General features: G+C 45.8%; 2 protein-coding genes and 1 long non-coding RNA gene across 3 annotated transcripts; all 3 read right to left on the reverse strand.

Annotated features, from left to right (window-relative positions):
- Positions 1–1,436: 1,436 nt before the first annotated feature.
- LOC115080405 (beta-1,3-galactosyltransferase 2-like) lies at positions 1,437–2,356 on the reverse strand. Its single transcript, XM_029584547.1, has one exon. The coding sequence runs from the start codon at positions 2,334–2,336 to the stop codon at positions 1,437–1,439; it is 900 nt and encodes a 299-aa protein (XP_029440407.1). The 5' UTR covers positions 2,337–2,356.
- A 78-nt stretch (positions 2,357–2,434) lies between these two features.
- On the reverse strand, positions 2,435–5,517 carry LOC115080720. The gene is made up of 4 exons (XR_003853639.1): positions 5,442–5,517; positions 3,199–3,259; positions 3,047–3,106; positions 2,435–2,509 (listed from the first exon to the last, which is right to left on the reverse strand). It is a non-coding gene; the product is annotated as an uncharacterized LOC115080720 (long non-coding RNA).
- Positions 5,518–14,678: 9,161 nt separating this feature from the next.
- LOC115081232 (beta-1,3-galactosyltransferase 2-like) lies at positions 14,679–16,496 on the reverse strand. The gene has a single exon (XM_029585774.1). It carries the CDS (start codon positions 16,398–16,400, stop codon positions 15,456–15,458), a length of 945 nt encoding a protein of 314 aa, XP_029441634.1. The 5' UTR covers positions 16,401–16,496; the 3' UTR covers positions 14,679–15,455.
- Positions 16,497–23,988: the final 7,492 nt, after the last annotated feature.

Consider the following 23,988-nt stretch of genomic DNA (forward strand, 5'->3'; position numbering starts at 1 on the left):
GTGGGGCCGCTTGGCAATAGTGATCATAATATGATCAAATTTGAATTAATGACTGGAAGAGGAACAGTATGCAAATCCACGGCTCTCGTGCTAAACTTCCAAAAGGGAAACTTTGATAAAATGAGAAAAATTGTTAGAAAAAAACTGAAAGGAGCAGCTACAAAAGTAAAAAATGTGCAAGAGGCATGGTCATTGTTAAAAAATACCATCCTAGAAGCACAGTCCAGATGTATTCCACACATTAAGAAAGGTGGAAAGGCGGCAAAATGATTACCGGCATGGTTAAAAGGGGAGGTGAAAGAAGCTATTTTAGCCAAAAGATCTTCGTTCAAAAATTGGAAGAAGGATCCAACAGAAGAAAATAGGATAATGCATAAACATTGGCAAGTTAAATGTAAGACATTAATAAGACAGGCTAAGAGAGAATTTGAAAAGAAGATGGCCGCTGAGGCAAAAACTCACAGTAAAAACCTTTTTAAAATATATCCGAAGCAGAAAGCCTGTGAGGGAGTCAGTTGGACCGTTAGATGATCGAGGGGTTAAAGGGGCACTTAGAGAAGATAAGGCCATCGCGGAAAGATTAAATGATTTCTTTGCTTCGGTGTTTACTGAAGAGGATGTTGGGGAGGTACCTGTACTGGAGAAGGTTTTCATGGGTAATGATTCAGATGGACTGAATCAAATCACGGTGAACCTAGAAGATGTGGTAGGCCTGATTGACAAACTGAAGAGTAGTAAATCACCTGGACCAGATGGTATACACCCCAGAGTTCTGAAGGAACTAAAAAATGAAATTTCAGACCTATTAGTAAAAATTTGTAACCTATCATTAAAATCATCCATTGTACTTGAACACTGGAGGATAGCAAATGTAACCCCAATATTTAAAAAGGGCTCCAGGGGTATCCTGGGTAACTATAGACCGGTTAGCCTGACTTCAGTGCCAGGAAAAATAGTGGAAAGTGTTCTAAACATCAAAATCACAGAACATATAGAAAGACATGGTTTAATGGAACAAAGTCAGCATGGCTTTACCCAGGGCAAGTCTTGCCTAACAAATCTGCTTCACTTTTTTGAAGGGGTTAATAAACATGTGGATAAAGGTGAACCGGTAGATATAGTATACTTGGATTTTCAGAAGGCGTTTGACAAAGTTCCTCATGAGAGGCTTCTAGGAAAAGTAAAAAGTCATGGGATAGGTGGCGATGTCCTTTCGTGGATTTTTGCCCATATTGCTCCCCCGTTGCCCCCGCAAACAAAGCACTGGGGGAAGGGGGGAGGGAAGACTGGTGTCTTCTGTCTGCATGGGAGGCACTGGCACCAAACTAAGCTTAGTTAATAACTAACCAAGGGCACCTGGCAGATACCTGCATGTGTTTCAAGGTCTCGGTTGAGGTGGGAGTGAGAAGGGTAGAGCCCGGTGCCCCATGGCTTGTTCAGGAGCAGGCAGAGTTGTTCTGGAAGTCGGGCCAGAGCTCTAGAAGCTGCTTTGCACTGTAGTGATGCACAATGATGAGTTTCTTGAACGTGCACCTGTCGTAAGCTATCCAGTTGATATTGAATAGTCCAGGGGGTGGATCTGTGATCTGGATTTGCAGCTCTCTCAAGCAGATTCCTATGAACGCATCCTCCATGTTGATTACCGTGAGGCCCTGGGCCACATCATAGATCCTCTTAGCTATGTCTACTGAGAAAACATAGCCTGGCCCAACGCAGTACGGGGGGTAGGTGTCATTGGGGTAGATTTCCTTGGGCATATACCACTTGTATTTCTTGCTCCGCAGCGGGCCCGTGTTGGCTATTATTTTGCCAGAGATGTAGCGCTCCCTGGGCTGTCCCTCCGGCTTCAAGAGGCTGTGCACCAGGTAGTCCACATTGATGAACGTATCGCTGTCCACTTTCATGACGTATCTGGCATTGGGGCAGTACTTGCTCACCCATTCCATGCCCATCAAGGTCTTGAGGGTCAGGTTGTAGTAGGTATCCAGGAAGTCCTGCTGAATAATGTCCCCAAACATCCTGCTCTCCTCCTGGAGAAGGTTCTGCACAGGGCCACCAAAGGCTGGCGCCATCCCAACTAGAAAGAGCCTTGCAATGGACACCCCAGGAACGGTGCTCTCATTGCCCCAGGTTTGTCTGATGGCATTCCTAGAAACCACATCCCTGGCTTCTGATATGATCAGCAGGAGAAGAAATGGTGACTTTTTGCACTTGTCTGGCTCGTTGAGAAGGAATTGGTAACTGTAGGGATAGATAATTTGTAGATGATGCCTGGTTTGTGGTGGTGATGGCAGCATGGTTATGGGATGCTGTGAGATGCGTTGGGTTAGGTGCATGAGCTTGCCCTGTTTCCAGGCCTCACTTCTTGTCCAGTTAAGCACCGCGAGCAGTAAGATGGAGCCAAGGAAGAGCAGAGCAGTGAAAACCCTAAGGTATCTGAATTGTTCCTTGAGGAGAATCCTCATGCTGGACCAAACTCTTCTGTAAGCACCAACAGAAGGCCTTCAATCTGAAAAGGAATCAAGGATTGCCATCAGAAAAGCAGGGCCCAGAAAACAGCAAGGTAGGCAATCAAACAACGCCGTGAGGATAACAACAAAGAATAGATGCCCAAGAGTCTTTTTCCAAATCTTTAATTGGTGGAGACGGATGTGATTAGTTAAAAATGCCCGACTCAAGCCGAGTTTAGCTACGGTCCAGTGGCTGCCTCAGGGGCTATGAGTAAACAAATACATTAAAAATCAGAAAATGAATCAGAATAAATAAAACACACATTTAAAATAAAGATAAAATATTAATATTAAAAAGCAATAAAAAACAAAAAGAACCTCACATAAAAAATGAATAAATAGTTAGAACATACATAAAAATATAGAAAACAATGTAGCATGTGGAAATCAATATAGCATACATAAAAAATGACATACAGACTAAATAACTGAGTAAAAACTAAATAAAAGAGCATGTGAGCAACATCAATCTAAAAATATTATTGTTGGACAATAAGAGATCTATATGTATTTTTAAGAAAAGGTAAAATTATTACCTTAAATGAGAGCACACTGAGCGACAATTAATTCCAACAACATCCGCATTATAAACGTATCTGTAAAACCGAAAAATATTAGTCAGATACAAAATTAAAAAAAGAAAAAAAGAGGGGAAGAAAAGGGGAATTGAAAAATAGATAAATCACACCTTAAATGAATAACGTAGCGCTTAAGCCTCTCCCGGTTCCATTCTCTGATGGCGCCGCATACTGTGAGGGATTCAGAAAGGATGAATGTAATACATAGATATTCAATCAGTGTATACTTATTGAGGTAAAAATAGCCTGTGAATGGATACTGCTGAAGACAAAAGTGCAATGTGCAAAATACTATTCTAAAAAAAAAAAAAGCCATACAAAAATAAAAATAAAACTAGTCCAGAGGTCAGTAAGCTCTGACAAGTGCTGGGCAACTTGACATTTTAATAACAAACTAGAGCAAAGTCAAATGGCATTAAAATAATGACACTGGGGGGTACATTTTAAAAAACAGCACGCGTGCGAACAAAAGTACGCCGTATTTTAAAAGATACGTGCGTATCTTAAATATCTTAATATCTTGTATGTATTTTATTGATAGTGCAGAAGGAGCTATACTATCTTTTAGATTTCTATCCCTTTTGTTAGCAATTAGTAACTCTCTGTCTTTAAAAACTGGTAAAACTTGTATTCATGGCCGGTGTTTTTTCAAAATGGTTATGATCTTATGAGACGTTGATGTGTAGGTCATTGGACAAACCATACGATCCATAGGTTTTTTTCTCCTTTTTTTTTTATTAAGAAGTTCTGATCGATTTTTTTCCACATGCTTTTAGATACCCATTCTGTACACATCTGGCTGGATAATCTCTGTTAATAAATCTCTGTTTCATTTCTGATACTCTAATATTAAAAGTAGAATCACCAGCGCACATCCTACGTAACCTTAAGAATTGTGAATAAGGGAGATTTTGTAATAGTGATCTGTTATGACAACTCTTACAGTGTAAGAGCTTATTCGTGCCCGTAGCTTTTCTGTAAATGTGTGTGCTAAAAATGCCATTTTTGTGTGTAATTTGGATATCTAAGAAGGAGATAGTTTCTTTATTATAAGTCATAGTAAATTTAAGGTTCCCATAGATGCTGACGCCGTCAATGCTCCGTCACTGCCATCATTACTCTGGCCTAGTCATCGACGTTTTTTCATACGTGGCGTATGCTATGTCGGTGGTGGCCGCTTCGGCCACCACCGACATAGCACCGCCACGTAATGCCCTGGCCTAAACACTGTGCCCCATGCTTTGGGTTCTTATTAAAGCTCCGTTTTAGCCTAAGACACTACATAGTGCCAGGAGCAGTGCAGGCATGCTGACAGTCCGTCATCAGTCACCATCCACGACAGCGAGGGCATCCATCTCGGCACTGGGGATAGACTAGGCCGGGCACTGTGGCATGCATCACGAAACCCACCCGCCACCCCGCGGAGTTGGGTCTGTATACGTTTTTACTTTATTTTAGTTTCGCTTGCGCTTTTAGCTATAAGATGAGACTGAGGAAGACACCTGAGGCTCACAGGGATAATTGCAGACAGAGCATGCTCAGGGCACTCAGTGTGCCAATGTCAGTCAAAGCTTTGTAGGAACTTTGACAGAAAAGTTTTCTGTACAGGGCTCCATCCTGTGATGTTACCCATACGTGAGGACTGACATCCTGCTGTCCTGTGAGAAGACCTGTTACAGGTAAGCAACACTTGCTTACTCTTTCAGATAATAGAAGGACTAGGGGGCACTGCATGAAGTTAGCATGGGGCACATTTAAAACTAATCAGAGAAATTTCTTTTTCACTCAACGCACAATTAAGCTCTGGAATTTGTTGCCAGAGGATGTGGTTAGTGCAGTTAGTGTAGCTGTGTTTTAAAAAAGGATTGGATACATTCTTGGAGGAGAAGTCCATTACCTGCTATTAATTAAGTTTACTTAGGGAATAGCCACTGCTATTAATTGTATCAGTAGCATGGGATCTTCTTAGTGTTTGGGTAATTGCCAGGTTCTTATGACCTGGATTGGCCTCTGTTGGAAACAGGATGCTGGGCTTGATGGACCCTCAGTCTGACCCAGTATGGCATGTTCCTATGACACCCCTTTCAAATACCCCCCCCCCCCCCCCACACACACACACACACACACACAGAGCATGACTACCCTTCCCTATCTCATCCCCACACACATACATCATGACACTTCTTCTCTAACCTCCACAAACTCATTCACATATTCTGACACTGTTTCTCCATCCCAACCCAAGTAACACACTCACCCTGATAGCACTCCCTACCACCACAGCTGTCTTTCAGTAAGATAGATTTGTGGAGCTCTATGATATGAGAAGTTTCTCTCATACTGTTTTCCTTACTATATCTGCAGCTCACAGCTCCCTTGGTGGCTGGTCCAGGTGTGGGTGACTGTCCGCTGTGTGTCAGCTGCAAACTCCAGTTGCTAGTAGGGTCAGGAAGGAGCAGAGTCCCAGTGGATCGGAGCTGGTTGGAAGGCTGGCTCCTGATGTTCTCCTTCAGAGGGATCTAGAGGTTGACTGGCAATCTTCCCTCCTGAAATACTCCTCCAGCTGAAGGGTGCAAAGCACTGACAAAGTGAGACGCACCTTCTGTGTAAACATTAATTCAGATTATTCTCACAGGACAAGCAGGATGGTAGTCCTCACATATGGGTGACATCACAGGACGGAGTCCAATCACGGAACACTTTTGTCAAAGTTTCCAGAACTTTGACTGGCACTTACTTGGCATGCCCAGCATAGCACCAAAGTTGCAGCCAGCAGGGGTCCCCTTCAGTCTTCTTTTTTTCACGCAGCAGTAGCAACGCGGGTTAAGGAGCTCCACAGAGATTCCTGACACGAATTTTCCTCACGGAATTACTAAAAACTTTAATATCCCACAGGTGTCCCTCCTTTGAATTTTTGACTCCACGGTACTCCGGTAAATCTTTACACGTTTTCGGTCGGTTCCCGTCGAGTTTGGCCCTCGCAGCCTACTGGCCCTCGACTGTACCGTGGCTAAATTTTTCAAAGGCCATGGCATCGGGGTTCCGTCTGTGCCCAGACTGTACTCGCACCATGTCTATAACAGACCCACATAAAGTCTGTGTAATGTGTCTCGGGTGCGAGCATGATATCCTAACTTGCACCAAATGTGCCTTAATGATACCAAAAGGTCGCAAGGCCAGAATGGAGAAAATGGAACTTCTCTTCCATTCTCAGACTCAGACATCATCTATTGCATCGACTTCGTCTAAACCGGCACCGTCCACTTCGCGCCAGTATCCGCCACCGGCTGGTGACCATCCGGCGTCGACAACTTCTCGGCCTTTGACTACCTCTACTCCCCCTCATGACCCGAGGGGATCGTAGAGAAAAACATTGGCATCGACACCGTACGTCTCGGGCCATCGATGAAGGAAAATCATCGTCCGAGCCACCATCGAAGAAATCCCGTCCAGAAATGGCACCGACCCTTTCTGCGACCTGGTCACAGAGGCAACCCTCACCCGGACGGGTATCTGGAGCCACGACGCCGCCTTTAATGGTGGTCCCTCTGGCTATGCCTCTGCCTCCTTCTTCCCTTCCAGAGCCGGGGCTGCTTGCGCCAGGTCTCCGTGAAGAACTGGACTGGATGGTTCAGGAAGCCATCGATAAGGCGATGCATAGACCCCGGCGCCGAAATCGGTGCCGGTTGCGGAACCGTCCACCGATCCCATTCCGGCAATATTGGCACCGCTGCTCTTGAAGATGGAAGCACTTATAGCTGCTTTTCCACCGAAGGATCCTTGGTCACCGATGGCTCCGGTGACTTCCCCGCTTACCCTGTCATCGGGAGAGGAAACACCGTTCCGCATGCCTCCCTCGGGAGTGATACCGATGCGCACATCGGCACCACTGATCCATACATCAATGCCCTCGATGCCTTCATCAGTGCCTCCAGTACTTCCCTCGATGCCTTCAGATCCTAGACTAGGACCTTCAGGAATACCATCGTCCCAACCGTCTCAGGTTCCTACAGGGGCAGGTGCTGATCCCTATGACACCTGGACTGAAGATTCATCTCAAGACACCGAAGATTTACCATCGCCACCTTCCCCTACTGAAAGTAGGAAGCATTCTCTTCCAGAGGACTTGTCCTTCATAAATTTTGTGAAGGAAATGTCTGAATTGGTTCCCTTCCAATTACAGACTGAGCAAGATGATAGGCATCAAATGATGGAGCTGTTACAATTCCTGGATGCTCCCAAGGAAATAACCTCCATCCCTATTCACCAGGTTCTTTAGGATCTCCTCAAAAAGAACTGGGAACACCCAGGTTCTGTTGCTGTGTATGCTGAAGGAGCTTTGTAAATAATCACTGCTCTGTGGCTGTACGGTGCTGTGTATGCTGAAGGAGCTTTGTAAATAATCACTGCTCTGTGGCTGTACGGTGCTGTGTATGCTGAAGGAGCTTTATAAATAATCACCACTGTGTACAGTGCTGTGTACACTGACTGAGCTTTGAAATTAAAAATTACTTCTCTATGATTGTACAAAGCTGGGTATGCTGATTAAGCTTTATTTATTTATGAGTTTTTATATATCGATAACAGTTTGCACATCGTATCGGTTTACAAGAAACAGTGATTAAATAAAGTAACATATCGTTTACATAGAACAATTGGTAGAATATATGGTTAACAGAAAACGGTTAAATAATTGTCTAAGTCAGCCTGACGACCAATAAGGTGTTAATTGGGGTGGTATGGATAGACAGAGGTAGTAAATATACTTAATGGAGAGATAATTAAATTAATGTGATATAGTGTGTTACGAGCGCACGCGGAGCGTGGTCGTCTCAAGCGGGTGGTGAGCCCTTGGGCCACGGCAGGACTCAAGGAGGAGCCCCAAGCCACACCGTGGGAGGTGAGCTGGGCAGGCATGGAGAGCCAGGCGGGTACAGAAGCAGGGGAGCAGGCACGGAGTCTGACCCTCAGCCGGACCTGCATGCCCATGGCAACCAACACTGGAAGTTGATTGATGAACGGTCCTCAGACTGTTACCGGCACTTTCGGACCTGCCGCTGGGTACGGCAATGGGCGGCAGGCCGGACAGAGGCGAGGGCAGACAGAGTCCTTTACACTGAAGACATCGTAGACAAGGCAGGTGCAGACATCGAAGATGAGGGCTGGAAGGAGACATGGGCACTGTCCCTGAAGGCGCCCTACTCAGCCCACCCACAGGACTGAGTCGCGGACCACCCCATCCCATACGCACCCTACTCAGCCCAGGAAGGCTGGTCGCGGACCACGCTGAGAGCGGGAGAGCACCAGGAAGACAAGGCGGAAGGAACGCTGCACTCCAGGCAGCACGAGGCAGGACATCAAGGAAAAGCAGGAACTGGATCAGGCACAGGATCAGACATCAGGTAACACATCCAGGCAGACATCAGTAACATCAGGTAGCAGACATCAAGGTAAGACAGGACAAGGCGCCATCAAAACAAGGTAGACCATGGAAGACCTGGATCGAGGAAGCTGTACAGGCAACTGTAGCACTCAATCCGAAGGCCCGTTGCAAGTGACAAGAAAGTCCTTATGTACTGGAGGTTGTAGGCAACTCCCTGGGAGGAGTTTGCCAGGACCGCCCCTCGCTGGCCCTATAAGTGGGGTAGAGAGCTGCGGGCCGGCCCCTAGGAGAAGGGCGTCGCCAAACAGGAAGTCCAAACGCATGCATGCAAGCCACAGGCAGGCCTCAGGAACCGCTAGGCCTCCCAGGCCCTGGAGCAAGTCCCGGATGGTGCACAGGAGAGGCCCTGGCTTAGCAGTGGCCTCCGGGAGGAAGGTAAGATACCTCCTGTAGCGCAGCAACAGGGGGGATCGCAACATAGTGGTAGGAGCGGCGCGTCAACTTAGGTGTGGAAAAACTATGTACAAGGAATAGCATCAATGTTTAACAGAACATTAGTTAAAATAATTAAATTGTCTTGGACAGTCGGAGCATAGTAAGTGTTAAGCAAGACGCAGTAACGCTTGAAGGGTAAGCTAGGAGTGGGAGGGGGGCCAGGGGTAGAAAGGGGTATAAGAGGGGAATACTTGTTGGAGTACTTGTATAAAGTTAGTCAAACGCCTGTTTGAAAAGCCATGTTTTCAATTTTTTTTTTTAAAGTCTGTGTGGATGCTTCTGTGTGGAGTTCAGGAGGTTTGGTGTTCCAGATAGATGGTCTTGCTATTGAGAAAGCTCGATTTCTTGTTGAGGAGAGGTGAGCGAGTTTGGGGGAGGGTGTGTGGATAATTCCTTGGTATGCAGATCTGGTGGGTCTGTTGGATGCATGGAAGCGAAGGGAATCGTGTAGCCACTAGCCAGTGTAATTCTTCATTGTGTAGTGTCTTGTGTATGAGGGAGAGTGTTTTGTATTGGATTCTTGAATGGAAAGGGAGCCAGTGCAGATCTTTTAGTATGGGAGTGATATGGTCTTTCTTTTGAGTGTTGGTGAGTATTCTGGCTGTTGCATTCTGAGGCAGTTGTAGGGGTTTGATGGTGGAGGTTGGGAGGTCTGGGAGGAGGGCATTCAATAGTCAATTTTGGAGAAGATGGTGGTCTGTAGCACGGTTCGAAAATCATAGGCATGTAGGAGGGGTTTTAATTTCTTTAGTACGTGGAGTTTGAAGTAACAGTCTTTTAAAGTAGCTTTAATGAAAGCTTTTAAGTTCAGGTGGGAGTCGAATGTGACCCCTAGGTTTCGGGCTTGTATTGCGAAGGGTATGTGAGGGGGTGAAGCATTGGAGATATTGTGGGAAGTAGGGGGGGGGGGGGGAAGGGAGATATAATGAGGATTTCAGTTTTGGAGGTGTTTAGAGATAGGTTCATGTTTTGAGGAGGTGTTTGATTGAGGTGAGGCAGTTGTCCCATATCTTAAGGGCCTTAGGTAGGGAGTCAATAATAGGGATGAGTATTTGGACATAGTCTGCGTATAGGTAATGGGTGATGCCTAGGTTTGACAAGAGATTGCAGAGTGGTAACATGTAGATGTTAAAGAGGGTAAAGAGGGTAGAAGATAATGCAGATCCTTGGGGAACACCACAGTTTAGAGTAATGGGATCGGATTCCTTGTTTCCCAGTTTGACCTTGAAAATTCTCTTTTTAAGGTAGGATTTTAGCCAGAGTAGTGCTGTTCCTGTGATACCAATGTCAGCGAGTAATTTTAATAGTATCTTGTGGCTGATGGTATCGAAGGCAGATGATATGTTGAGCATAGCTAGGAGGTACGAGTGACCATTATCCATACATTTAAGTATGGAGTCAGTAAGTGATATTAGAAGGGTTTCTGTGTTGTAGCATTTGCGGAAGCCAAATTGCGATGGTGACAGTATTTTGTGGTTGTCAAGGGATTCGGAAAGGCAGAGATTGACGAATTTTTCTGTGATTTTGGCTAGGAAAGGCAGGTTTGAGGTCTAAAATTGGAGAGGTCAGAGTGGTCGAAGTTGGGTTTCTTGAGTATGGGTTTGATGACTGCTTATTTTAGGATGGAGGGGACACAACCTTGTGTGAGGGAGCAATTGATGATCTCTGACAAGGGTTTTGCTATTACGTTGGGAATGGTTAGTAGGAGCTTGGTGGGAATAGAGTCGGATGGGTGGGTGGAGGGACTGAATTTTTTGAGTAGGGTTTCTATTTTGGAGGAGGAGGTTATTTCAAAGGAGTGGAGGCTGGCAGTTATGGTGGTAGTGAGGTAATTGATGTTGGAGATGGCAGTGGGAAATTTAGCTGTGAGAGTGGAGATTTTGTTTTGGAAGGAAAGGGCAAGGTCGTTGCACTTGCTTTTGGATTGACTGTGGATTGTGTGTGCCAGGGAAGTTTTAGTGAGGTCAGATATGATTGAGAAGAGGGCTTTGGCATTATATTGGACGTTTTGTATTTTAAGGGCATAGAAATCGCATTTAGTTTTTGTGATGGGCATCCTATAGGTATGCATGGAGGAGTTGTAAGCTGCGCGTAGAGAGGGAGAGGGGTGTTTTTGCCATTGTCTTTCTTTATTTCATAGGTCGTTTTTTAGTTTTTGTAGTTCAGTGGAGTACCATGGTTTTTTTGTGGTTGAGAGATGGATTTATTGTTTTGGTAGTGAGAGGACAGAGTTTGTTGGCGATATCGTTAGTGGTGTTGTACCAGGAGGCAAGTGCGGCTTCAGGGTTTGATAATTCCAATTTGTGTGTGATGTCAGAGCAGGCAGATACGAGGTCATCCCTAGTGGAGATTCTATGGAATTTGAAGGTGTGTTGAGGTGTGTGGAGAGTGAAGTGTTCTTTATAGCTAGGGTGGTGTTTGTAAGGGAGTGGTCAGACCATGGGACTGGTGAACAGGACGAGGTTTCGGTGGTAATGATGTTTGAGTTTGTGAAGATAAGGTCTAGTGTATGTCCAGCTTTATGGGTAGGTTGGTTTATGATTTGTTTGAAACCCATGGCTTTAAGGGAGGTGATGAAGACTTCGCATTGTGATTGTGGGCATGTGTCTACGTGGAGATTGAAGTCACCGAGTAAGATGGTAGGCAGTTCAAGGTCAAGGTTTTCTATGAGGAATTCAATAAGGGGGAAGCGTTACTTTCAAGGAGTCCAGGGGGTGTGTAGATAAGGCAAATTTGGAGCTGAGAGAATTTAAGGAATCCTATTTCATATTTAGGGGGGCTGTTTATCATTTGTGGTGTTTGAGGTCTCTTCTGGCTGCAAGGAGTATACCATCTCCTCTTTTTCTGTGTCTGGGTATGGAGAATATGTCGTAGGTGTGTGAGGGAAATTGGTTAATTAGGGCTATGTCAGTATGTTTTAACCATGTTTCTGTGATAGCACAGATGTCAGGCTTAGAGTCAGATAGGATGTCATTAAGAAAGTGGGTCTTTTTCACCAGGGATTGTGCGTTGAAGAGGATTACGGAGAATAGGGCGAGTCCCATGAACTGGGTGAAGGGAGAGGTCATGATGGGGATCAGTGTTCTTAGATAATGGGATGTAGAGGAGTAGACGGAGCTCTATGGTTGCGATGATGATATTTAAGAATGGGGATGGCTTGAGGAGTAATCATGTCAAGAGTGAGTGCAGGGGGCGATAGGAATGGGGAGGGGTGTGAGTGGTTGTGGTGTGGTTGGAGGAAGGGTGGATCTGGCAAGCGATAGGTGATGATCAACGTGGTTATGCTAGGGTTGGGGCTGGTAGAGCGATTCGGAGCTGGGGGGGGGATAAGCGCAAGTGGGAGATCTGGTCCCTGCGGTGGCGCTAGGGGTCAGGGGTAGGTCGCTTGGATCACGTTAGAGGTTAGGGCCTAAGAAGGGCCTTGGCTTTTACCCCTGATAGGCGTGCGCCCATTGCGCGAGCTGCCGGGTCTGGTGTTGTAGTTTCATGGGCAGATGTGCGCCGGCTGATTGTTCAGGATGCCGGTCAGGTCGAAGCACAGCTAAAGGGCCGTGGTATTGCCAGTGGTGTGGTGGCAGGGTCCGTGTGCTCATTTGATGAGCGTGTCGGTCGGATGGATGGAGTTCCTTGAAAGAGCTGTCCCGCGTCATTTCTTGGTGAAGTTTCTCTGTCGCTCTGGGTGCAGTTTGGTGCGGTAATTAAAGGTGCTCCCTCGTTGCGTCTGTGTGACATCGTCGGTTGGCGAATGCTGACGTCGCCGGTGGTGGGCTTGATAAATAATCACCGCTCTGTGTCCAGAGTTTTGTAAATACTAATCACCATGCTGTGACTGTACAGCACTGTTTATGCTGATGGAACTTTATAAATAATCATTGCTCTAGGTCGGTACTATATTTTGTACACTGTTGGAACTTTATAAATAATAATCACCACTCTCTCTAAGAAATACATATGCGTGCGTTTGCTGCACATGTCTGCAATTTGTTGCCAGAGGATGTGGTTAGGGCAGTTAGTGGAGCTGGGTTTAAAAAAGGTTTGGATAAGTTTCTGGAGAAGTCCATTACCTGCTATTAATCAATAGGGAACAGCCACTGCTATTACAGGCAGCAGTAGCATGGGACGTATTTAATGTTCAGGTACTTGTGGCCTGGATTGGCCACTGTTGGAGACAGGGTGCTGGGCTGGATGGTCCCTCGGTCTGGATCAGTATGGCAACTTCTTATGTTCTCACTGGGGACACTGGGCGAAGTAATCCTGGGAAGAAGGGGTGTGTATGGATAGTGGATGAGGATGCCGTTAGTTGTCTTTGAAACGTCAACAGGGTCATGGAGATAAGGTGAGTTTTTTTCTTCCTGAACAAGCAAATCCTTATGGCTTCTGTGTAAGCACTGACTTAGCCCCTCTCCCCCGCCCGCAGGACCCGGGAGGGATGCTCCATTGTTTGAGAGAAGGAGCTATCAGTCGAGAAGACCGGCTTATATCAGCAGCACACTCCAGGAAATGACAGAGGTGCATGGCACCTTCTAGACTTAACCAATTTATTGAGGCGTGAGCTTACAGGACAGAGTCCACTTCGTCCCATGCAGAAAGTGGAAGCTTTTACGGCTGCGGTGGCTACCAACAGCATTTTAGCATCTTCAAGAATGGAGACCCTTCAAAGGAATACAAGGCTTATTCAGGTCCTACATTTTTCTAAGGTATCTGGCTCAAAGTTATCACAACATTAATTTCATGCTTAAATTTTATGCAGGAGACACTGCGATCTATAGCTGCCTTACCTTTCAAAAAGGTTCTCTCCTCTACAGCTGGAGCTAAGGTTACCAACTGGCTCCAGATTTTCAGGACAAGTTGATCCTGTCCTGGTTTCTTAGGGAATGCAATAGGGAATTGAGAATAAGTCCCAGCCAGGACCGGATCAGCCTGTCCTGAAAATCTGGAGCCAGTTGGCAACCCGAGTTGGAGAAGAGACTCTTGATAATCGGCTTTATGCTTCTGTGCAGTGGATAAGAGAGTATTGGGAGGCTCCAAGCTAAGAAGGTGCCCCGGATGTTTCTCTCATGATTCAGCCTCCGGTCCCTGTGAAGTGCAGCACCACAGAAGGGGGCAAAGTTCTCCCTGCCAAGGCTTGAGTTGGGTGCATGGAAGGAGACCTCCAGTTCCAGGTAAGAGCTTTGTGCTTTACTGCACAGAATGTAAACTTGTATTATTGTTGCATGTATCTTATGTTCTTGTGTTTTCTATTCATAATTATGAGGAAGGAGGGTTATAGATGTCACTTTCTGCTGTTCCTCATTGTTTGATTAAAACTGTTACCGAACATTATGGCACCTGTGTAAACTGATAGAGGTTAATAGCATTTCTTACTGTAAACCGTTGTGGCAGTACCCACCTTGACGGTATAGAAAAAAAGTTTTAAATAAAATAAATATACCGCCATTCCACGTGAGAGTCACGTGATCAGCACGGGGTACAGGTTTGACACGCAGACGATGCGGTGTATGGAGGTAGGGATACAACCAGCGTTAAATTGGGAAAATACACTCTAGCCACAGAGTTTTACAAGGAAACACTGTAAGCAAGAAACAAAACAATGTAACTTATTTTATTTATTTAAGGTTTTTATATACCGGCATTCATGATAAAATCATATCATGCTGGTTTACAGTAAAACAGTGGTGCATAAAAAATACAAACAGGAACTATAGCGTGGAAGTCAGCAGTTACAAAAAACAGGGATGCTTAAACTGGTAGAGGAAGGAAAAAAGAAAAGGTTAATAGCATTTGAACTTACAGTAACATTATAAAAATGCACAACAGGAAGCAAATCCTTACAATATTATACAACGGACCAGCAATAATGGGAGGAGAAGGGAAGCCTCAGATCCTGCCAGAGTAAGCCTGAGATGGTCCTTCTAAGAAGTAGGGGGCTGGCCTTATCTCCCCCCCCCCCCCCCCAAGACAGTTTCTAGCTGCTCTGGTTCAGCTAAAACATGGTCCAAATGCGGAAATTCACTAGATGCTTGCATGGCTTCCTTAAGGTGGCGCGTCCCAGCACGCAGTTGAGGTAAAACCAGGGTGGCGGCAGCCTGTCCTTACAAAGTGCAGTCGGTTGTCACTGCTACTGCTCTTTCAAACTTTGGACAGTCCATAAAAGTAGGGAAGCACACAAAATTCAAAGTTCACCACCAGGTGGCAGCACAGCTCCAGCAGTCATGGGAATGGGGCGATGTAACCTTGCAGTCTGGATTTTACCAGCCTTCCTCATGATTTTTCCTTGCCATGGGTGATCCTGTTGACCTCCCCCCAAACAAAGCTCCCAGCTAGGGCGTGGGTGGAAGGAGAGGAGTTTTCTATTTTCATGGAGGCACTGGCACCAAACTTAGCTTAGTTCATAACTAACCAAGGAGACCTGGCAGATACCTGCATGTGTTTCAAGGTCTCGGGTGAGGTGGGGCTGAGAAGGATAGAGCCCGGTGCCCCATGGCTTATTCACGAGCAGGCAGTGTTGTTCTGGAAGTCGGGCCAGAGCTGGAGAAGCTGCTCTGCACTGTAGTGGTGCACAATGATGAGTTTCTTGAACTTGCACCTGTCATAAGCTATGTGGTGCCCATTGAATAGTCCAGCGGGTGGTTTTGTGATCTGGATTTGCAGCTCATAGAGGCAGATCCCCATGAAGACATCCTCCATGTTGACCACCTTGAGGCCCTGGGCCACATCATAGATCCTCTTAGCCATGTCTGCTGAGAAGACGTAGCCTGGCCCAGCGCAGTACGGGGGGTAGGTGTCATTGGGGTAGATTTCCTTGGGCACATACCACTTGTATGCCTTGCTCCGCAGCGGGCCTGTGTTGGCCACTATTAAGCCAGAGATGTAGCGCTCCCTGGGCAGCTCCTCTGGCTTCAAGAGACTGTGCACCAGGTAGTCTGCATTGAAGAACATGTCGCTGTCCACTTTCATAACGTATCTGGCATTGGGGCAGTACCTGCTCACCCATTCCATTCCCATCAAGGTCTTGAGGGTCAAGTTGTGATAGGTGTCCAGGAAGTCCTGCTGAATAATGTCCCCAAACATCCTGCTCTCCTCCTGGAGAAAGTTCTGCAGAAGGCCACGGAAGCTTGGCGCCATCCCGACTAGAAAGAGCCTTGCAATGGACACCCCAGGAATGGCGCTCTCGTTGCCCCAGGTTTCTCTGATGGCATTCCTAGCAACCACATTCTTTACCCTTGCTATGATCAGCAAAAGAAATGGTGAGGTCTCCTTGCACTTGTCCGGCTCATTGAGAAGGAATTGGTAACTGTAGGGATAGACAACCTGCAGGGGGTGCCTGGCTTGCAGCGGTGGTGACAGTGGTGAGATGTTCTGAGTTTGGTCCATGAGCTCCACCTGCTGCCAGGCCTTACTTCTTGCCCGCGTGTGCATTGAGTGTAGGAACATGCTTGCAAGGAAAAGCAGAAAGGTGAAAACAGAGGAATCTGGATAGTTTGAGGACACGCCTCATGCTGGAACCACCTCTTCTGGAATTGCCTACGAGAGGGCTTTGGCCTGAAAAGGAACCAAAGATTGTCATTAGGAAGGCAAACCAGAGTTGTCCCAAGCAAACGGGTCGCTGGACTGGCTGAAGGTCCCAGGTCCTCTTATAGCATGTACAGTGTCACTGATGGACAGTGAGATCAGAGGGCCACTCAGGTACCTTAGAACAATGGTTCTCAACCCAGTTCCTGGGACACAGCCAGTCGGGTTTTCAGGATCTCTACAATGAATGCACATGAGATGGTGAGATCCATGCAAATCTCTCTCATGCATATTCATTGTGCAGATCCTGAAAGCCAGCTGGCTGCCTGTATCCCCAGTACTGGGTAGAGAAACCCTTGAACTAGAGAAGAGAGTGTCCGCCCAAACAGGCAGTCCCAAAAACTAAACACATCTATGAGAGCCCCCGCCCCCAAGCCCTGGGCAGAATTTAGGTTAGAAGAGTGCAGACATCCGGAGGAATGATAGGGGTACAAGAAAGCGTTTAAAAAAAATACCTGGACGAAGATTTCAACCAGCAGTTTCTGCTTTGAAAAATGTTAATATGAGGGGGAGGGAAGGAGCCTCCCTGACCAGGGCAAGTCCTCGGCACTATACATGCGCAAGCAGGTTTTTATTAAACATTGTGTTTGAAACTGGTTATGCTGAAAGTAAAAGGCCACCCAGGCATGAGACCGAAAATATGCAGCAACTCAACTCAAGCATCCAGCACCCAGAAGCGCATAGCGATCCGTTCCAACAGCGCAGCTTCGCTCCGCGCCTTATACCGCGCAGCCATCTGTGGACGTCTTCCAAATCGAGGCCGGGGTCAACCCGGCTGCATGGAAAGGCTGCTTTACACTTCGGACGAATAACCTGGCCCCCCCTCCCACCCACCGTGGGAGGCAGAGCTGTGGAGAACTTTAAGACCCAAACAAGGCTCTCTCCCTAGCCCATGCTTTAAAGTTAGCTGCGCGGCGGCTATCATGAGCCCCCCCACCTGGCTGTTTCTTACCGCAAGATAAGTTGGAGATGGAGCCCAATCACGGAACACTCCTGAAATACTCCTCCAGCTGAAGGGTGCAAAGCACTGAAGAGTGAGACGCACCTTCTGTGTAAACATTACTAATTCAGATTAAACTCAGGCTTCCAGTGCAGGAATTATGGGACTTGAAGTCGCACAGTGAGTCAAGGTATATGGAGATGGGAGTCTGCGTTTTCACAGCTTAGGGCAGGGATAGAGGCAGGGAGAAGAAGTGAGTATATTTATAATATGGGTAAATCACACAAATAAATAGGAAAACAACAAAAGTGATACAAACAAAAGAGTAATAAATGAATAAAAAATTATATAATAAAATTGTCCAAAAACACATAAGATAAAATATCAAATTTAATATCAATAAAAGCATAAATATAATTAAAAATCAACCATAAAATGAACCAGGGTAATTACCAAGGGTAATTGCCAGGTTCTTGTGGCCTGGTTTTTGGCCTCTGTTGGAAACAGGATGCGGAGCTTGATGGACCCTTGGTCTGTCCCAGCATGGCAATTTCTTATGTTCTTATAAACATAGCGATGGATTCAATAGATTCGACATGGCTGTGTTTCGAGAGAGCATCTACATCAGCAATGATCATCAGTTCCTGTCAAATATCTATGCTCAAATTAGTAAAATTAAAAAACAAACAACAAACAACAAGATAGTAAAAACATAGTAAATAAAATCTAATAAAAAAACCAATAGTAATAAAAAATTGCAAATACAAATTTAAAAATTATAACAATATAAGATGGTAAAATATAACAGAAGTAAATGAAAGGAAAAAAACAACACATACCATAAAATGCCAAGAAAATAAATAATTTAAACAAAAACATAAGGAAAGCATAGCTCCTAGCTAAGAGGAAAAAGGCTGACCCCAGGACCATAAATGAGATGTTAAATCACAAAAATAAAAACTAAAATACAATACAATGTTATTTAAATAAATATATCTAGATCTGTAAAAATATCTAGATACAGAGTGTAAAAAAACCAATTAAAACAAAATAGTAATGAAATAATAAATACCATGCTATCTGTGTGAAAAAATACCAAGGTCCTCTAAGATGCACCAGAAATCAAAACATGAACACTCTTCCTTAACATGAACACTCTTCCTGAACCACATCTCCGCAAAAATCAAAGATGGATATCACAAACTCCTAACCCCACGATACCTAAAGCCTTTCCTCTTCCCCAACGACTTCAGAACAGTCCTCCAACTACTCATCTTCTCCAACCTGGATTACTGCAATTCACTGCTTTTCAACTTACCTCTCACCACCATCCAACTGCTCCAAATCCTTCAAAATACAGCCTCCAGAATAGTCACAGGAACAAAAAAATACGATCACATTACTCCAACTCTCGTATTACTACAATGGCTCCCAATAAAATACAGGATAGACTATAAAATACTATCCATAATACACAAAATAATATATGAAAAACAAACAAATTGGCTAAATGCATCCATCAAGCCGAAATCTCTGATCACCTAACAAAGGTTTATTAAAAATCCTACCCGCTCGTCACAAACTTACCTCAACTCAGAAGAGAGGCATATCCCTAGGAAGCCCCGAACTATGGAATTCCCTCCCAACCGACCTGAGAACACAACAAAATTTAAAAACCTTCAAAAAGGAACTAAAAACTTGGATTTTCACCAAAGTCTACCAAAACACCGTATGACTCTTTAATACATCTTCCCTCCATATCAACCCATATAAACATGCAGACCCAATACAAAACAGCTAATCAAACCTGTCCAATTTACAACCAAGATATGTTTAAACGAATAAGATAAATATGATAACAAGCGTTGAATTGTTGAACACTTTGTTAAACATCGAAACTTTGTAAACCGTTGTGATGGCGAAACCAAATAACGATATATAAAACTCGATAAATAAATAAAAGATAATATAAACATCCAAACTAAAATAAACACATGCACAGACAAGGGGGGGAGGGAGGGCCAAGGAAAAGTTGAGCAGGGGAACGGGAGGGAAAGAAGAATGAAGAAAGGGAATGGGGCTTAGAGGGAGGAGAAGGGAAAAGGAAGAGAGGAAAACAGAACAAAACAAACCGGCAATTTTTAACAAGGAAAACAACAAATAATGTAAAACAATGAACTAAGAGGTGTCCTGTAGAACCACAAAAAGCAAGCACTCACCACAAACAAGCAACACGACGAGAGACCAAGAGCACGAGACCGGGAGCAACCAAAACCAAGGAAACAAGGGACGACGCGAACACGAGACAGAGGGAACAAGGGACGACGCGAACGAACAGTAACCGCACGAGCGACACACAAATACAAAAGAGGGAGCAGAGAGCGAGAGAGCGGAGAGCAAGGGAACAGAGAGCGAAGAAGCCCCAAGCGAAAGAGCAACGAGCAAGAGAGCGGAGAGCGAAATAGCGAAGGGCGAGAGACAGGAAGCGGGGGAAACAAAACGCGGGAACGAGGAGGACGGGAGCCCACAAGCGGGAAAAGAACAGAACAATCGAAGGACAGAAAACAGCACAGACGAGCACCCACGCGGCCCACAGCACAGACGAGCATACCCAGGCACACCCACAGCAGAAGCAGGAGCAAGAGGGGGGGAGGGCGGGCAGAAACTACAGCAACATCAGGAGGAGCGCAGGCGCCTCCTGCAGGTCGTAAGCAAAAGCAGAAGCTGGTGCCTCCAGCAGGTCGAGAAACCAAAACAGACGAAGAAAAAATCCTGGAACCAAACAAGTCCATCACGAGCACAGCTCACCGAGCTCATGTCCTTCGGATTCTGTTACGAGCGCGCGCGGGCGCAGTCTCCTCCAGCGGGTGGTGAGCCCTTGGGCCACGGCAGGACTCAAGGAGGAGCCCCAAGCCACACCGTGGGAGGTGAGCTGGGCAGGCACGGAGTCTGACCCTCAGCCGGACCTGCACGCCCATGGCAACCAACACTGGGAAGTTGATTGATGAACGGTCCTCAGACTGTTCCCGGCCCTTTCGGACCTGCCACTGGGTACGGCAGTGGGCGGCAGGCCGGACAGAGGCGAGGGCAGACAGAGTCCTTTACACTGAAGACATCGTAGACAAAGGCAGGTGCAGACATCGAAGATGAGGGCTGGAAGGAGACATGGGCACTGTCCCAGAGGGCCCCCTACTCAGCCCACCCACGGGACTGAGTCACGGACCACCCCGTCCCATACGCACCCTACTCAGCCCAGGAAGGCTGGTCGCGGACCACGCTGAGAGCGGGAGAGCACCAGGAAAGGTCCAGTCGAGAAGGAACTCCGATGCCGGGACCAATGACATCCGAAGCCCCGTCGGCTGGCAGGAACAGAAGCTCAAGAGCCCGGGGGACGAATCCCTCCTGTTGGCCACACCAGAGCCCAACAGGCCAGAAGGCTCAGGAGCCAGACGAGGACATAGGGCAGAACAACCAGAACTGGAACAGGATCAGGCGGCTTCAGGAACAGACATCAAAGCAAGGTCAGGAACAGACATCAGGTAACACGTCAAGGCAAACATCAGGTAGCAGACATCCGGGCAGAGACAGGACAAGGAGCCATCAAAACAAGGTAGACCATGGAGGACCTGGATCGAGGAAGAGGTACAGGCAACTGTAGCACTCAATCCAAAGGCCAGTTGCAAGTGACAAGAAAGTCCTTATATACTGGAGGTTGTAGGCAACTCCCTGGGAGGAGTTTGCCAGGACCGCCCCTCGCTGGCCCTATAAGTGGGGTAGAGAGCTGCGGGCCGGCCCCTAGGAGAAGGGCGTCGCCGAACAGGAAGTCCAAACGCATGCATGCAAGCCACAGGAACCGCTAGGCCTCCCAGGCCCTGGAGCAAGTCCCGGATGGTGTACAGGAGAGGCCCTGGCTACGAAGTGGCCTCCGGGAGGAAGGTAAGATACCTCCTGTAGCGCAGCAACAGGGGGGATCGCAACAGAAATGTATGAAAGGAAGATAGCAGCAAAGTTTCAGTAGAGTGAGCTTGGCGAAAGCCATATTGGCTGGGATGGAGGATATCATGATCAGAAAGGAAGTCTGTCAGTTGATGCAGAACGATGGAGTCTGTGAGTTTGGCGAAAGTAGTGAGAGAAGCGATTGGTCTTAAATTATTGAGATCTGCAAAGTTTTGAGATTTGTTCTGCGATATTGGAAGGACTGAAGTCTGTTTGAAGATGTTTGTGAAAGATCAGGATTCTAGAGATAAATTGACCAGTTTACATAACTAAACCTTTAAAAAGGAGCCCAGAACAGGGGTTTAAGGGGGAATTAGAGATTTTCTGGGTTGTTTTTTTTTAGAACAGATCATAGTATAACAGATGAGACCGGAGAAAAAGAGGACCAGTTGAGGGGGGGGGGGGGGGTTTGAAGGTTTTGGAAAAGGAAGGTGAGAAATTTCCCTTGATATCATGTCAATTTTATTTTTGAAATGATCGGAAATCTTGTGGCAAAACATTTGGTTGATGGTTTTGCCAGGGTTTGGACGAGGGCTTGTCAAGCCATTTACCCCTAGATTCATCATTCTGGGAGTGCGATAGTGGGCAGCCGGCCTCATGTGCTAGCAAGTTGTCAGATAAGTGCCTGTTTCCATTATGATGTCGAGATATGTTTTAGATTCAATGAACGTGTGAACTTTTTCCTGTTCAGAAAACAGAACTTATGAAGTTTGCTCCGTTCTGAAGTATTCAGCCATTGGGCTATCTTGTCAAATCAAAGTTGCCATGATTTAAAATCAAATATAAAATATTAAGTTGCTGGACATTCTGTTGTAATAATAGCAGAAATAATCCACAATATATCTTGTGAACAGATTGAAATCATGTTCCATTTTGGCAATACTAACTCGTTTGGCAAAACGTTGCAGTACATTAAGAGATCAATTAACATATTCAGAAGGAACATGCATTAAGTTCATTACTTTTTAAATTAAAGACCGGTGATTGAAACAACTGGCTGATGAGCTTCTGTATTAATCAGAAACGTTGCCAGTCCTGAGGTCTTCTTTTACCATAAAAAATTACACAAAATATTTAAAAACGAAAATTGAAGATTTTACATAATATTGCCTGGTACTTTCCATCCAACCGCATTTGCTCCATTGTTCTGTTTTCTTTCTATCACGTGGCAGGATATGCTTGTAATTGTATTTATTTACATTATTAATATCCTGTTACTTAAGTAAACATTCCTAAAATTAAAAGAATCACATGACAGAAAATAAAGCGGAGCTCTGTAAGATGCTGTCTAGGATCTTGAAGGTTTGTGAACCTGAAGCACATACTTCATCCAAGACAAATTCTCCATGCTGTCATTTTAGAGACCAGGCAGGCTACCTCGTAGCTTGTACAGGGCCTTGGTGAGGCCTCACCTGGAGCACTGGGTTCAGTTCTGGAGACCTCATTTATTTATTTATTTATTTATTTAAATGCTTTTAAAATATACCGACATTCATAGGACATATCATGCCGGTTCACAATCAACATTGTAAAGGAGGAAGAGGAAATTACAAATAACAGGGAGGGGGGAGGTGGAGCAGTGAAGGAAAAAGGAGAGGATGGGGGTCAGGTGACAGTAAGCGCAGAAGTTGCGGGAAGGAGAAAGGTAGTGAAGTGCTAGGGGAGAGAGAAATTGATAGGAACTGTGTTAAAAAAAAAAAAAACTGAGAATAAAAAATTAACAAATTTACAAAATCAGGAATTCCCTAGGATGCATCAACGGATTAGAGGGGGTAAGGGAATTGGAAGTGGCAGTGGAGGGGGTTTAGGTCTGATTGGAGTCAGGGTATGCTTGTAAGAAGAGCCAGGTTTTGATGCCTTTTTTGAAGTTGGGTAAGGAAGGTTCAAGGCGGAGATACGTGGGAAGAGAATTCCAGAGGGAGGGGCCGGCTATGGTAAAGGCTCTCTCTCTGGTAGTTGAGTGGTGTGCTATTTTGAGGGGTGGGATGTGTAAGGTGCCCGCCGTGGAGGCTCTGGATGGACGATTGGATGTACGGAAACGTGGTGTTTCCTTGAGCCATTCGTGGGTATTTTTGTGAAGCATGTTATGGAGTATTGTAAGGGTTTTGTATTTTATACGGAAAGGGATGGGGAGCCAATGCAGTTCTTTTAAAATGGGTGTGATGTGTTCTCTCTTACGAGTGTCTGTGATGATTCGTGCCATGCCTCATCTCAAAGGAGACAGAGACAGGATGGAGGCGGCCAGAGAAGGGCGACCAAAATGGTGGGAGGTCTCCCATCAAATGACTTATGAGGAGAGGCTGAAGGAGCTGAATATGTATAACCCTGGAGAAGAGGAGGAGCAGGGGAGATAGGATACAGAGCTTCAGATACCTGAGAGGTTTTAACGATGCACAATCAACGACAAACTTCTCCGTTGGAAAGAAATCAGTAGAACTAGGGGTCACGAAGTGAAACTCCAGGGAGGACGACTCAGAGCCAACGTCAGGAAATATTTCTTCATGGAGAGGGTGG

The sequence above is a fragment of the Rhinatrema bivittatum genome, chromosome 19 (assembly GCF_901001135.1).
Source record: "Rhinatrema bivittatum chromosome 19, aRhiBiv1.1, whole genome shotgun sequence".
Taxonomy (NCBI): Eukaryota; Metazoa; Chordata; class Amphibia; order Gymnophiona; family Rhinatrematidae; genus Rhinatrema; species Rhinatrema bivittatum.